This window comes from Rhinolophus sinicus, chromosome 2 (assembly GCF_057876585.1).
Source record: "Rhinolophus sinicus isolate RSI-liver-muscle chromosome 2, RSI-T2T, whole genome shotgun sequence".
NCBI classification, from domain to species: Eukaryota; Metazoa; Chordata; class Mammalia; order Chiroptera; family Rhinolophidae; genus Rhinolophus; species Rhinolophus sinicus.
The window spans coordinates 107,586,195-107,599,918 of NC_142502.1; the positions used below are offsets into that span (position 1 = coordinate 107,586,195).

At 51.2% G+C, this 13,724-nt stretch overlaps 1 protein-coding gene across 1 annotated transcript; it reads right to left on the bottom strand.

The window, feature by feature from the left end:
- Window positions 1-93: 93 nt before the first annotated feature.
- On the bottom strand, window positions 94-11,352 carry C2 (complement C2). Its single transcript, XM_019715522.3, has 18 exons — window positions 11,195-11,352; window positions 10,831-11,037; window positions 10,040-10,225; window positions 7,855-8,028; window positions 7,667-7,765; window positions 7,358-7,491; window positions 6,141-6,279; window positions 5,392-5,532; window positions 4,622-4,711; window positions 2,255-2,395; window positions 2,033-2,127; window positions 1,822-1,936; window positions 1,540-1,705; window positions 1,356-1,432; window positions 1,135-1,226; window positions 808-934; window positions 605-654; window positions 94-456 (listed from the first exon to the last, which is right to left on the bottom strand). The coding sequence occupies exons 1-18, from the start codon at window positions 11,238-11,240 to the stop codon at window positions 280-282; spliced, it is 2,256 nt and encodes a 751-aa protein (XP_019571081.1). The 5' UTR covers window positions 11,241-11,352; the 3' UTR covers window positions 94-279.
- Between the last annotated feature and the right edge of the window lie 2,372 nt (window positions 11,353-13,724).

Sequence of the window (13,724 nt, forward strand, 5' to 3'; positions counted from 1 at the left end):
GCCACTGTTTGTCCAGCAGGGTCTCTGACCTGCCTCCTGCAGTTCCTGGAATCATTCCTGCTTCCCCGCCCCCCAGGCAGAGGCACAGACACATGCGGAAATCACTGATTTTTATTAATTTCGTAAGTGGGGAATTCCACATGAAAGTGAAAGGAGAGTGAGTCACGTTAAGCTGAGGGTGGGCACGGGGTGAGGATGGGTCTGGGGACAGACATTCAGAGGTAGGACATGGGACAGATGGCAGGCCCTGCAGGACAGCAGAGGGGTCAGTGGGCATGATTAGAGGGGCAAAAAGTCCAGGACACCCTCCAGGTGCTGCCTCAACCAGGGCTGCAGGCGGAAGAGACTGATGTGGAAGTCTCGCGGCGGCGGGACATTGCCCCTGGGGGCTCTCTTGCGGGAGTTTTTATTGGTGCTGCTACAGGGGTTGTAGAGACCCCAGCTCACCAGGCCCACCTGGAAGAAGGCGAGAATGGGACAGGAGGCTGCCACAGCCCCAGCTCCAAGCCCCAACCTCCCTGTGTCCTCCAAAGGCCTCCCTCGTCCCCCACAAGGCCAAGATCCTACCACCCCAGTCCTGTGAGCTTCTCCCTTCTCTCCTCACCTGAAAAAACCTGAATCTCCGCTCAAGGAAAACTGCTCCTCCAGATTCTCCTGCAGAAAGAAGGGACAAGAGACTGTCACCCAACTCTCCTCTGCTCCCCTGTCATGGAGGCAGTGCAGTGTCCTGGCATGCGTGCTGGCCACAGGTGGCCTTCCCCTCAGGAATCCAGGCTCCAGAGTTGGGGCTGGGTGGGAGGCGCTCACCTTTGCAGGGATTGTCATCCTCCCCGGTCCCACTGCATAGGAACTGGTCTGTTACCACCTCTCTGACATCTGTTAAATTGGGGAACGTTTTTTTGTCTTGGGAGACGACCTCGATACAGCTTGCCCACTGCAGTAAGGGTGGAACAGGAGAGAAGAATGGAATGAGCAGGCCCAGGGGACACCTGGCAGTCCAGCTAGGCCTTGGAGCAGGAGTGACTCGGGGTCAGACGGAGAAAGCAGCCAGAGCTGGAGGAGGCAAACAGACATTCTAGTAGATGCCCCAGGGGAATCCCATCCCCCACAGCCTCCCAGGCCTGAGACCCTCACCTCCATCCCTGTCTTGAGGTTAATGTTCAGTGTGTCCCCATTCAAGGCTGCAAAATGAGCAGGAACGCTCAGTTTGTTCAGAAGTTCGTTCTCTACAGTCAAGGAGAAGGGGAGGTTGGTGCTGGTCCCTTTACCCTGACTTGGGGACGGCAGCACAGCTCGTGTAGTCACCCCCAAGTTCAGGTCCCAGCTCCTCACACACCTGAAGCCCCAGCGCTCACCGTGCTCTCGGCAGGTGCTGCCTGGGGGTCTCCGCAGGGCCAGATTGGCCCCCACCGTACAGGGAAGGCAGATGGGCCTGGGGAGAAGGGCGAGGGTCACACAGGCCTGTCCTTGGTTCCCCCTTCTCCAGGGCTCCCCGGAGCATTCTACCCCAGAGGATGCCCTCCCCCCACAGGCTGGCACCTGGCATGGGTGGACATCTTCACTTTCTGGGCCAGCTTTAGCAGGGCAATGTCGTCAGCGTAGAACTCCCGGATTCCCTGAGGCTTCTTGGCAGAGACGTTGAACTCCGAGGAGATCACCACCTTCTCAATTTGGAAGTCTTTGCCCCACTGGGAGTTGGGATCCCCTAGGAACAATACGGCACATTAGGCTGGACTGGGGCTCCTAAAGGGCCCAGAGACTAGGGACAAGGGGTGGGAGCTCTGGCCAGGGGGTCAGGAACCTGGGGGGGCCCTGCCTCACCCACGTTGACCCTCCACAGGGAATGGTCCTCATCGGCATGGCGGAAGCAGTGAGCGGCAGTCAGGACCCACTGGTCTGAGATGAGGGAGCCGCGGCAGGTCTCCTGGCTCTTAGGCTACAGGAGAACAGATGATCTTCAGGGCCTGCTGTGTCTCTGGCCCATGGCCACTTTCAACTCTGGCACCCAAGCCCCATCCCGCCTTCCTGTTACCTTGATAGTGACATGCCAGGGTGTTCTCTCCTGGGCAGAGGCATTAGCTGACATGTTTCCCACCCCACATATGGTGTCTATGAGCTGGGATACATCTGCAGGTGTGAGGAGCAGAGGGGAAGGAGGCAGGTGAGGGGCGCTGGGAACAGGTTCCCAAGCTGTGCCCCTGGCTGGCTCCTGACTGCCTCCCCAGCCTGGAGAGGGCGGACGAAGATCACTCACCCAGCATGTGCTCAAAGACCTGGTACAGAGCCGGGGGGTCCTGCAGGATGAAGGCATGCCTCTCGCCGTCCTTCTTGGAGCCCAGTTCATTCAGTTCTCTCCAGTCCACATCCAGCTTGCCCACCCCAATGGCATAGATGTCTGATGGGGAGGAGGAAATCACCAGAACCATGGGTGTGGCTGGGGGCTACCCCGTGAGACAGGAGGCTGTGTTTTGGAACTCACTGGGTCCTACAAAGCCCTAAGGAGCTGGAACCCCCCCCACACACACCTATCTGGCTTCATTTCCTCCACTCCTTGGCCTTCCCTCTTTCAGCTGCATAACCTTCTTGGAGTTCCTCGAATTTGCAGGCGCTCTCACCTCAGGCCTTTGGCACAGCCACGCCTCTGCCTGGCTCCCTCAGCCCCCAGACTTCCCACATGGCTCACTTTCTTACCTTTTTAAGTCTTGACTCAAATGTCATTGTCTCAGCCAATCCTTCCCTGGCCTCGTTGTCTAAAACGGCAATGCCCCAGACACTTCCATCCCTGCCTGCTTCATTTTATACCTTAGCACATGTCACTAGCTACCGTGACATGCGGGTTCCTTATTTATCTTATTTAATGCCGACAGTGGGTAGAATTGTTTCCCCCAGAGGACATGTTCAAGTCCTAAACCTCAGAACCTGTGAATGTGACCTTGTTTGGAAATAGGGTCTTTGGGGATGTGATCAAGTTAAGATGAGGTCACACTGGATTAGGGTGGGCCCTGATCTGAGGCCCGTGTCCTTCTAAGAGGGGATTTGGGACACAGACACACAGAGAGAATGCTATGGGACAACCCAGAGATGCACTGAGGGAAGAAAGGGATGTAAAGACAGAGTCAGAGCCTGGGTGACCCTCCTACAAGCCAGGGACGGCCTGGGGTCACCAGAAGCTGGAAGAGTGAGAAAAGATTCTTGACTAGAGCCTCCAGAGGGAGCAGGGCCCTGCTGACTCCTTGATTTTGGACTTTTAGCCTCCTGAATGTGAGAGAATGAATTCCTGTTGTTTTGAGCCACCCAAGTTTGCATAATTGGTTGTACCAGCCCTAGCAAACTAATACAAGGGCTCCTCCAGAACGGCATCCCCACGCAAGCAGGCAGTTTTGTCTGTTTCATTTATAACTCTATCCTTCGAATGCTGCTTAGCCCAGAAGGGGCTCTCAGAAGATCTTTTAAATGACTAGATGAATAAAAAGAACTCTGAACATAACACAGAGGAGAAACTTCAGATTTGGTCTCCTCTGTAACATGCAGGCTCTGGCAGAGGGGCCTGGAACCACCTCTTCCCACTGGAAAATCTGGGCTCACACAACCAACCAGGCGCAGCCTCTGAGTGAGTGTGCGTGCCAGCCAGAACCGCCCTGCCGTGGCCCACAGAGTCTGCCTGTCTCCCACCCTTTGCATAAGGAGTCACCGCCTTTTTGCTCCCAGAGGGCCCTGTGTTGTGTGTAAGGAGTGAGATGCTCGGAAGTCTTCCCTCAGGAAGCAACCGAGCACTGGCCAGGATGGAGCACTTGCAGTAGGTGCGAGACAATGATCCTGCCCCCGTGTTTTCTTTAACGATTTCCCTTCAGTTCTGCTTCTTTTTTAGAAAGTGTTTTTGAGCATTTAATCCTGTTCCAGTGATGCTAAGGAGTTAGGGAGTGGAGTTTGGGTTTTGCTTTTCTCAGGCCAGAGTTTTAAAGAAGAATCTGCTTTCCACTGAGGGGCAGTTTGGGGTAGGACAGAAAAGAGAGGACCCAAGGGGAAAGTGAAACTTGCAGGTTCAAAACCAGCTGCCCTTCCTTATCTGGAGCGCTCTCTCTGAAATTCTTTTCTGGTCAAAAGTCAGTGCAATTTTTATTTACTCTGAACCCCAGGAATTGTTCTTTTGGAGTCTGCAACTGCCGAAGCCTTAACTAGTTATCTGTACTGCTAAGAGGGGAAATGCCAGGGACAGTCCCCACAAGGAGTCCAGGCCTTTTCTTCCTGGAGAGGTTCGTGGAACATAAAAGGGTGGATAATGATGACGGTGATGGTGGCGCTGCTAACACGCTCTGTGCCAGGCAACGTCTGAGCATTTGCCCCCCACCCCTTAACCTAAGAGGTAAGGCCTCTTACAAGTGAAGAAACTGCCCATGGCCACAGCCAATCAAAGATGAACCCACAGTTGAAACCTTGGGTGGTTTGACTCCAGACTCTTCAATGTGACACTCGGCTGCCTTCATGCAGTATGACACAGCGGGTGGCGGGGGCAGGGGATGGAATGTCTCACTAGAAAGAGAGCCAAGATGCTGGGCCCCCTGGCTGTGGGCCTGGCACCCCCTGCAGGGGCAGCAGAGAAGGGGGCAGGGCCAGTGCTCACCCAGATAGTCGTTTCTTTTCTGGTTGATGTTCAAAATCTCCTTGATATTGTCAACAGCCGGCTTGGGAGAGCCCCCCATATTGGACTTTCCTAGAACAGGGAGGGAAAGCAATTGTTTGTCTCGGTGGACATACCAGGATTCCCCACAGCCCGAGAGGGATGGGGAGGCATTCATCCTGGGAACCTCAACACTTACATTTCCTACCCAAGTTTTAAGATAGATTATTTATTGAAATTCTCTGTATTCCAGGTACCCTTCATTTACTTTATTTCATTTTATTGTCATGAAACCCCAAGAAGTGTAGGAATCCTCATTTTACAGACAAGAAAACTGAGCTCTGAAGGGCGATGCAACGTGGCCTAAACCAAGACATCGATGACAGAGCCCAGAGCCACTGCGGCCCTGCCTTCTGTCTGCTCTTTGACTCCAGTATCCAGAGCCGCGCCCCCACCTAGCTCACTCTAGGTGACCTCCCAGCTAATGACAATAACTCACATTTAATTTATAATCACAAAGCACTTCTACACAAATTTCTTAAATTTCCATAAAAACTGTGTGAGGGACGGAGAGCAGTTCTTATTGTCATTGTCATCATTAACCTCGTCACCTTCAACACTGTTTCTATTTTTTTAACACTATTTTTTACCACTTTATAAATAGAAACCAAGGCCCAAAGTGCCAGAGGGAGAACCAGAATGCAGGTCTTCGGACCCCATCTTGGTGTTCCTTCCACTGTGCCAGCCTCACTCACAGAGACGGTGACACCCACCATCTGTCAGAAGGATGATGGCGTGTCGGATTTCCTGCCAGGCCACTGTGTCCATACCAAGGCGTTGCATTTGGTTATTCATCATGATATAGACGCTATTTAGAGCCTCATACATGTTGGTTCCAGTTCCATTTTCATGGTCTGAAATATGCAAAGAGGAAGGGCTCTCTTAGAAAATTCCCACCTACCACCTGGGAGAAGGGAATCACTCTATTTCCCCTACCACTGGAAAAGAAATTATCAACTGGTTTGATAAACTCAGACCTTGGATATCCAGATAGCGATTTGGTATCATTGCCTATTCAGGCATTAAGAGCCATTCCCCTCAGAAGTATTCATTGCATAGCCCCAATCCAAGGCCACTCTAAAGCCCCCATATTTAAAAGTGGGGTTTACAAAAAACTTGGGTTGTGTTAGCATCTGCTGCCTACCGCCCCCCCACCCCGCCCCAGGTAATGACATTGGGAGGCTAAGGCATCGAGCCACGAAAACCAGACCGTCTGGTCCTGGCGTCAGGAAGGAGCTGGAGACCCGCACGATGCACTGGACATACAGCACATGAGACTAAGCCAGGAGTTGGTGGGAGTTGGGACCACAAGCCTGACTCAGAAACTGGAGGAACCAGAGCCCCAGAGCCCTGAAACTTGAACGCCACCCAGAGGCCTCTGTCTCTCTAACTTGTCCAGAATCTGTGTGCAGGAAAGCTCCTCCATTCCTTTCCCATCACCTTCACTTGATGACACCGATACCTTTATAGTTGATGTTGTCCAGATGGTTGATCACTTCGGTCACGTCCCGGGAGTTTTTGTGCGAGATGGGCAAGATGATTTTGGGCTTTGACGCAAAGGTGATGATGGCGACACTAATGTTGATCTCAAAGCTGAAAATCTGTGAAGGGCACATGGGAGGCAGTGTGAGGGGACCCTGAAGCTGAAGGGGAGCTGGTAAGAGAGCCAGCAAAGGGCCCTGGTGGAGGCAGAGAACCTGGACTGGCAACAGCAAGGTCCATGGGGAGGCACTCGCTAAGAAACTGTTGCTGGGAAGAATTCCGGAAGCTGACGCTTGTTACCCATTTACTCTCTGTGATAGGCTCACTCCTCATTTAATGTTCACAGCAACTCTGTGAGGTCCTTATTTTCCAGATGAGGAAACTGAGGTTTCCCTGCCTGACCCAGATCACCACTGGTAGGAGGTGGAGGTAGGGTTTGAACCTGTCAGCGTGACTGTGTGGCATTTCTCCAACTGTCGCATTTTGCAGCCTCGCGGGTTAGTAAGTTATTTTAAGTCCTAAGAGAGACTCAAAGGGACATAAAAAACTGCCTCCTTTAAAATGTAGCTGGGAGGGAAAACATATATCCACACAAACTACTTTGAAAAGCACGCTACCAAGGAAAATGTGGGCAAGGAACATGAACCGGTGGCTTCCAAGTTCTTCTGTCTGCATCCGTCAGTAAGGACATTTTAAGCACATACCCCAATATAGGTCATAGACTTATAAAGTGTACTCATATTTATAAAGTGCATCACTACAAACATGCACAAAATATGAAATGTCTTTAATTACTAAATATTAAGTTATTAATTTAATTTAAATTTAAATTATTCAACAGGGATACCAGTATTTTTCTGCCACACCCCGGTGGATTATTCCTGTGTACCCCTCTGTGGAGACCACTGTTCTAGATGACGAATTCATAGAAACTAGGACCTCAGTCTTCTTCACCTTTGGTGCCCCCAGCACCCGCACCCAGCACAGTGCCTGACACATAATAAGGGCTCCAGCAGTCCTTGTGGAATGAAAAATAGGATCCTATAAATTGAATCCATGATTCTTTCATGGCATGCATATAATCTGGGAAGACTTCTTGCAGGAGGTGGCTGTGAGTGGGATTCTGAGGAAGGAAGGAGACAGAGAGAGACAGTGGGTGCAGGAGGCCCCTCTGAGCCCAGAATCCTATGCCCTGACCCTGTCCACCATGAGGATGGCACTGTCCTGGAAGGTGCGGAAGTCTTCTTTGGCCACACTCTGAGAGGCATCCAGGAGCAGGTAGAGGTTCAGGTGACCAGAGCGCTGGATTTGGATTTTTCGGCCCACAGTTTCTGGGAGAAATGTGGAAGGGGACGATTCAGATTTCCACCGCCTAGCTGGTCTCTTGCCAAGGCGGTCAGGCCCCCCTGCCTCCTCTCCAGTAAGCTCAGTCCTGCTGAGCCCACCGGAGGCCAGGGCCCCAGAAAGCATGCCCAGCACCCTGCTGCCCCCACCTCAAGCACTCACCCTTCTTCTTCTGGGTGGGGTTGGTGGCTCCAAGCATGTGGGACAGAGAGGCACCCAGGGCAGGGGCCACATCCTCAGGAAAGTCATACGAGTAGGGTTCTGCGGGAAGAGCCACTGGGGTCAGCCAGGGCCAGGGGGGTAAGGAGGGTGTGCCCAGGAGTCTCGGGAGATTCAGGGTGGCTACTTACGGCGGCAGATGGGCTCTGTCCCACTCCAGACCCCATTGCCCTGGCACTCCCGCACCGCAGACCCCGTCAGCATCAGATTTGAGGAGCAGCGGTAGCTGACCTTGTCCCCAAGGCCAAACCGAGACCCCGTCCGCACCGAGCCCACCGAAATACCTGGGTTTGGGCAGTGGCTGCCTGCACGTGAACAAAGGAAAGGAAGATGGAAGTGAGCAGGGACTCACCTCCTCGACCTCTTGCCCTGCTTACTTGCCCTCTTCCTCCAGCTCTTCCTCCTTCCGGCCCTTCAGAGCCTCTGCAGGCCCCTTAGCTTCCCCCTTGGGAGACCCCACAACTGTGCTTCTCAGGACTGTGGATAGAAAACCTTAAGGAGGGCCAAATGTTCAGAGCTCAGGGACCTTGGTTGCCAGTTAAGTCCCCAGTCCCCACCCAGGGATTCAACCCACATCCATCCCACAAACCAGGGAAGATGCTGGCTGAGGAGCTCATCTCCACAGAGGACATTGGCACTGCCTAAACCACAATGAGCCATCACTACACACCCACCAGAATGGCTAAAAAGAAAAAGACAGGGGCAGCCGGTTGGCTCAGTGGTTAGAGCACAGTGCTCATAACACCAAGGTCGCCAGTTCGATTCCCACGTGGGCCAGTGAGCTGTGCCCTCCACAACTAGATTGAAAACAACGACTTGACTTGGAGCTGATGGGTCCTGGAAAAACACACTGTGACCCAATATTCCCCAATAAAAATTTTAAAAAGAAAGAAAAACACAGGGAATTCCAAGTGTCAGAGAGTATGAGTCATCAGAACTGTGTTACATTGCTGGAGTGTCAGTCGTTGAAACCACTTGCCAGCCCCACTCAAACTACACATAGGCTGACCATGCACCCAGGAATTCCACTCCTCCATAACACGATCAAGAGAAACAAGTGCACAGGTGCACCAAAGTCACGTACAAGAATGTTTACTTCTAATGGCCATCACCAGGAGAATGCATAAGTCAAATGTAATATATTGATAAATGGAACTAACAGAAGTAAAAATAATAAGCTGCTGGTACACAGGACAACATGGATAAATCTCACAGGCAGAATGCTTAATAACAGAAGCCAGATGCAAAAGAGCACATTGTGTGTGGTTCCGTGTATGAGGTGTAAGAACAAGCTAAACTGACGTAGGGAGGCAGGAGTGGAGACAGGAATCAGAAGAGTGGTACCTCTTGGGAGCGGACAGGAACTTCTGCGACGTTGAACATGTCCGAGAGAGAGATCTTGGGGGTGGGGGGTGATCATATGGGTGGATATACGTGTAAAACTTCACCAAGCTGCATACTTCAGATCTGCACACTTTATTGTAGGTAGATTATGCCTCACTTTTCAAATAAATTGTACTATGTTTGCATAAATGGCTCTTTGGCAGATCAAGGGCATGAATAGGGAGCCAACAGCCAGGACACATGGTGAGGGTACAGTCCTGCCATCTCGTGGACTCTGTGTCTTCTGTATTACGTGCTCAGAACTGTGGTCCAGGAAGCTCCCAAAATGCACAGACCAATGTATGTGACTGCAGGGACTCCTGGGACCCTACTTCTGTCCCGCAGAACCCCTCACCCCTCACAGGGACAGTAATAACCAAGACAAAAGTGTACATGGCGCTTATCAGATTCCAAGGGCTGTTCTGGGTGCTTACTAATACCTGCCCACTTAAGCCACTTGATGACCCCATGCAGTTGGCACCCTTACTGTCCCCACTTTACAGATGCAGAAACTGAGGCATAGGGAGGTTAAATAACCTGCCCAAAGTCTGTCCACGTCAGAGCTGGGCTTGCACCCAAACCGGCTCCAAAGGCGCTTCAGCAAAATACTCTATTTGCTCTCAGCATGTTGTGCGTCCCTGCAATCCCATGGGGCCTGAATACCAACCTTGCTTTGAGGCATTTGGAAAGCAAGGTAGACAGTATGTGGAGCCTTTATGTTGGATCTGAAGCTCAGAACCGACTGCCTCAGACCAGGCTCCCTGCAGGTGGGTGATGTGTGACCTGTAGATCTCAATTTACCAAAATCCAGGAATTATTTTGGCACTAGGAACACCAGTCCCCTGTCCTCACAGAGGCTCCCTGGACACACATTTGGTTCCAGGGTTCCTGGAAGTCCCCAGCCCCCATGAGGACATCAGTCAGGGCACTCACCGCCGTTGTCGCACACGGCCGTCTGCCCATCCCACATGCCGTTGGGGCGACACTGCCGCACAGGCGAGCCCCGCAGCGTGAAGCCGTCCTCACACTCGAAGCTCAGGTTGCCGCCCACAGGGTGGGAGCCCAGCCGTGGGGTATACATGCCGTTCTCAAAGGAAACAGGTGCTGGGCAACGAACAGCTGGAGAGAAGGGGAAGGAGATGCAGGTGCGGACAGATAACAGCTGGGCTGGGCATCCAGCGGCTGTCGTTCAGCTTGGATGCAGGAGATAGCCAGCTGGCTGTCTAAATATTAGGTTGATGCAGGTGAGATTGCTGCTTTTGGCAACTGGTTGAACATTGGCAATTTCACACAGTTCAACCTAATAGATTGGTAAATAGCCATTTATTTCAGCCCCCGGAGGGCATGGTCACTCCAGCCCTTCCCCTGGGGTCCTCAGATGTCCCATGAATGGATAATTAAAGGGGTAATGCCTGGCACAGCAGGGGATTCCAGGACCATCCAACGTCCTTTCTGAATAGCCAGTACTGTGAAGTCAACTGCTGAGTGTTTTAAAAGTCATCCCTGGCTTTAGCACCCCGCAATCTCCATCAAAGCATGCCTCCAGTGCCTGGCTAAGGATATTGACATTTTCCCACTATTTTGCAAAGCCCCATGGAAAAGTAGCTCTGTCATCTCTCCCACACCATCCAGCCAGGTTAAGCTCCACCCAGAGCAACTCCTGAATGGAGGCTCCCAGGTGGCCACTGGCAGGGTGCCCCGAGCACAGCCCTGGGGAGCCTCACGTTTGCAGACCGCCTTTGTCAGCCGGGTGGATCTCGGGGTCTGCCACTGTCCATGGCTCAAGCACAGCAGAGATGCCGGGGATGGATAACGGCCCAGGGGACAGGAGTAGATGAGGACACTTCCAGGGGCCCAGCCGTTGCTGAGAGTGAAATTGCCACCCAAGATTTGCACGTTCTGAGGGCAGGATGGAATGCCTGCAGCCAAGCCTGTGGCGTGGGCACACGACACAGAAATGAGGAAAAGAAGGAAGGCATAGATGAGAAAAGGAAACCAAAAGCGGCTGCCTGTTTCATGCATGGAAACTCGACCTGGCAGTACTGGCCTCCCCCACAGGACCCCCACATCCCCTACCCTTGCTCCTACCTGAGAATAGGGGCAGCAGGCAAAGGACAGCCATTAGTGGGTCCATGGTGTCCACTTTAGGGGCAGGGAGAGGCAGAGAGCACAGAGAGAGGAAAGGTCATCTGACTTCCTGAAAACCAGAGCTGGCTCAGCAGCTGCTTCATTAGCTGCCAGAGAAAGAAAACTAGGGAGTGGCAAAGGGGATGGTCTCTTGCTGGGAAAAATAGTCAGGGATTAGGGACTGAGCGAGGGGGTGAAACATGTGCCATGTCCCCCTAATCCCAATATATCCATCACGTCAGTGGATCTCCACAACAGTCTTTGTGTCCCACTCCCAACCTCCACCCCCTCACACACGTGGGCACACATGCATCATACATGCTCTTGCATGACTAGTCTAAAGCACACAAGCCCACAAACCATCCAAGATATTGCAAAACCATTTATTTAAATAAAGTTTCAGTTTCCTTTTGGGTTTTGCCAAGTGGATTTTACATCTTGAGAGCCTGGGATACTATTGTCTTCTTGAACATAAACCTCCAAGAGATTGAGGCTAATTTTCTTAGATCTTCTTGATACATAGGAGTAGCCACAATCTTTTTCTTCTCTGCTACCATTCTCCAGAGAGAAGCTAGAGATAAAAATGAAATCAACCCTTAGTTTTGGAGACTGGGAAAATGTTTAGAACATTTTTACAGAAATTCCAGTAGATAAAATTTCCAACTTATAAAACAAATAAATTTGGAATTGGTTACTTAAAGGAATAAAAGTATTTTGGGGTTTGAATGTGCCTTTAAATTTGTATGAAATGCAGGAAGCAAAGAAACTCTGAGCCAGTGTGTTGGCTTCCCCTTCCCACAGAAGTCTCTTTAATACTTTGTCAAACAATGTGAGGTATAAATAAATACGATCAATCAAAAATGAAGATGAGGGGTGGCCGGATGGCTCAGTTGGTTACAGCGCAAACTCTCAACAACAAGATTGCCAGTTCAATTCCCTCATCGGATGGTGGGCTGCGCCCCCTGCAACTAAAGATTGAAAACGGCAACTGGATTTGGAGCTGAGCTGCGCCATCCACAAATAGATTGAAGGACAATGACTTGGAGCTGAATGGGCCCTGGAGAAACACACTTTCCCCAATTTAATTCCTCAATAAATATTCCCCAATTTAAAAAAAAAAAAATTTTAATAGATGTTTTTTTAAAAATGAAGATGACCAAGTAAGTTTGTGAAAACACTTTTGATATACAAATAACTCCTCAGAAACCCACGTACACAAAGTGGGGCCTCACTTGGACAGGACTGACAATGTAGGAAGACTGTGACACCCCTGGTTTTGAGGGTGCCAAAGCAGCTGCTGGGGCAGAGCTGCTGGTTCCTCCCCCAAACCCGGCATCTATTCTCCTTCCTCTGCATGAAGAAATGTTTAGCAGAACACACAGTCACCCAGCTAAAGACTACATTTTGCAGCTTCCTTTGTAGCTGGTGGTCAGGTGGCATGATTCTGGCCAATAGGATGTGTGTAGAACTGATGTGTGTAACTTCCAAATTATGCCCCTAAAATAAAAGGGGAGGATGCCCTCTCCCTTCCTGTGGACTGGATTATAAATCTGATGGTGATTTGAGAGCAGCATCCTCGGAATGACAGAGCAAACGGACAGAGCGTAGGTCCCTGGCACTGTGTTGGTGTCATACCAGCCCTGCCCACCTACTTCAATTGTTACGAGAAATAAACTACCTTAAGGGAGGTGGGTATTAGAGACGTTCACAAATATTCTGGCTTTGTCTCCTTTCAGTCACATAGTAGGACTGAACTTCGCCACCACTTGCTTCAGCCAGTGACACGTGAGTGTGAGTGACAGATATCACTGCTAGGTTGCCGCTTTACGACCAATACAGAAATTCACCATGCTCTCTTTCCCTCTGTATGGCGATGTCCGAGATAGTGGCTGCTCCATCAGCCTAGATCCTTGGGGTGACACCAAAAGCAGAACCCCTGCTGACTCTCAGCAGATGTGTAATGTCAGCGAAAACAAAACAAAACAAAGCCGCCCCGTGGCTCAGGCAGTTGGAGCTCCGTGCTCCTAACTCCGAAGGCTGCCAGTTCAATTCCCACATGGGCCAGTGGGCTCTTAACCACAAGGTTGCTGGTTCGATTCCTCGAGTCCTGCAAAGGATGGTGGGCAGCGCCCCCTGCAACTAGCAACAGCAACTGGACCTGGAGCTGAGCTGTGCCCTCCACAACTAAGACTGAAAGGACAACTTGAAGCTGAACAGCACCCTCCACAACTAAGATTGAAAGGAAAACAACTTGACTTGGAAAAAAAAGTCCTGGAAGTGCACACTGTTCCCCAATAAAGTCCTGTTAAAAAAAACACAAAACCTTCGTTGTTGAATTCTGCTGCATTACCACTGCCACAGGGGGAAATAAAACAACCAAAATGTAGGGGCTTAAGAAAATGATTTATTCTTTCTCATGATTCTGTGGGTTGACCACGTGGTTCTGCGGCTGGTCTTGCCCAGGCTCACTCAAGCAGCGGCAGTCATCTGA

Coding starts and splice junctions, on each gene's coding strand:
- C2 (XM_019715522.3), bottom strand. CDS start 11,240: ATGGACCCACTAATGGCTGTCCTTTGCCTGCTGCCCCTATTCTCAG. Junction 1,937..2,032: donor CCTGGCATGTCACTATCAAG/GTAACAGGAAGG, acceptor GTTCTCCTGTAG/CCTAAGAGCCAGGAGACCTG. Junction 935..1,134: donor ACCTCAAGACAGGGATGGAG/GTGAGGGTCTCA, acceptor CCCTTACTGCAG/TGGGCAAGCTGTATCGAGGT.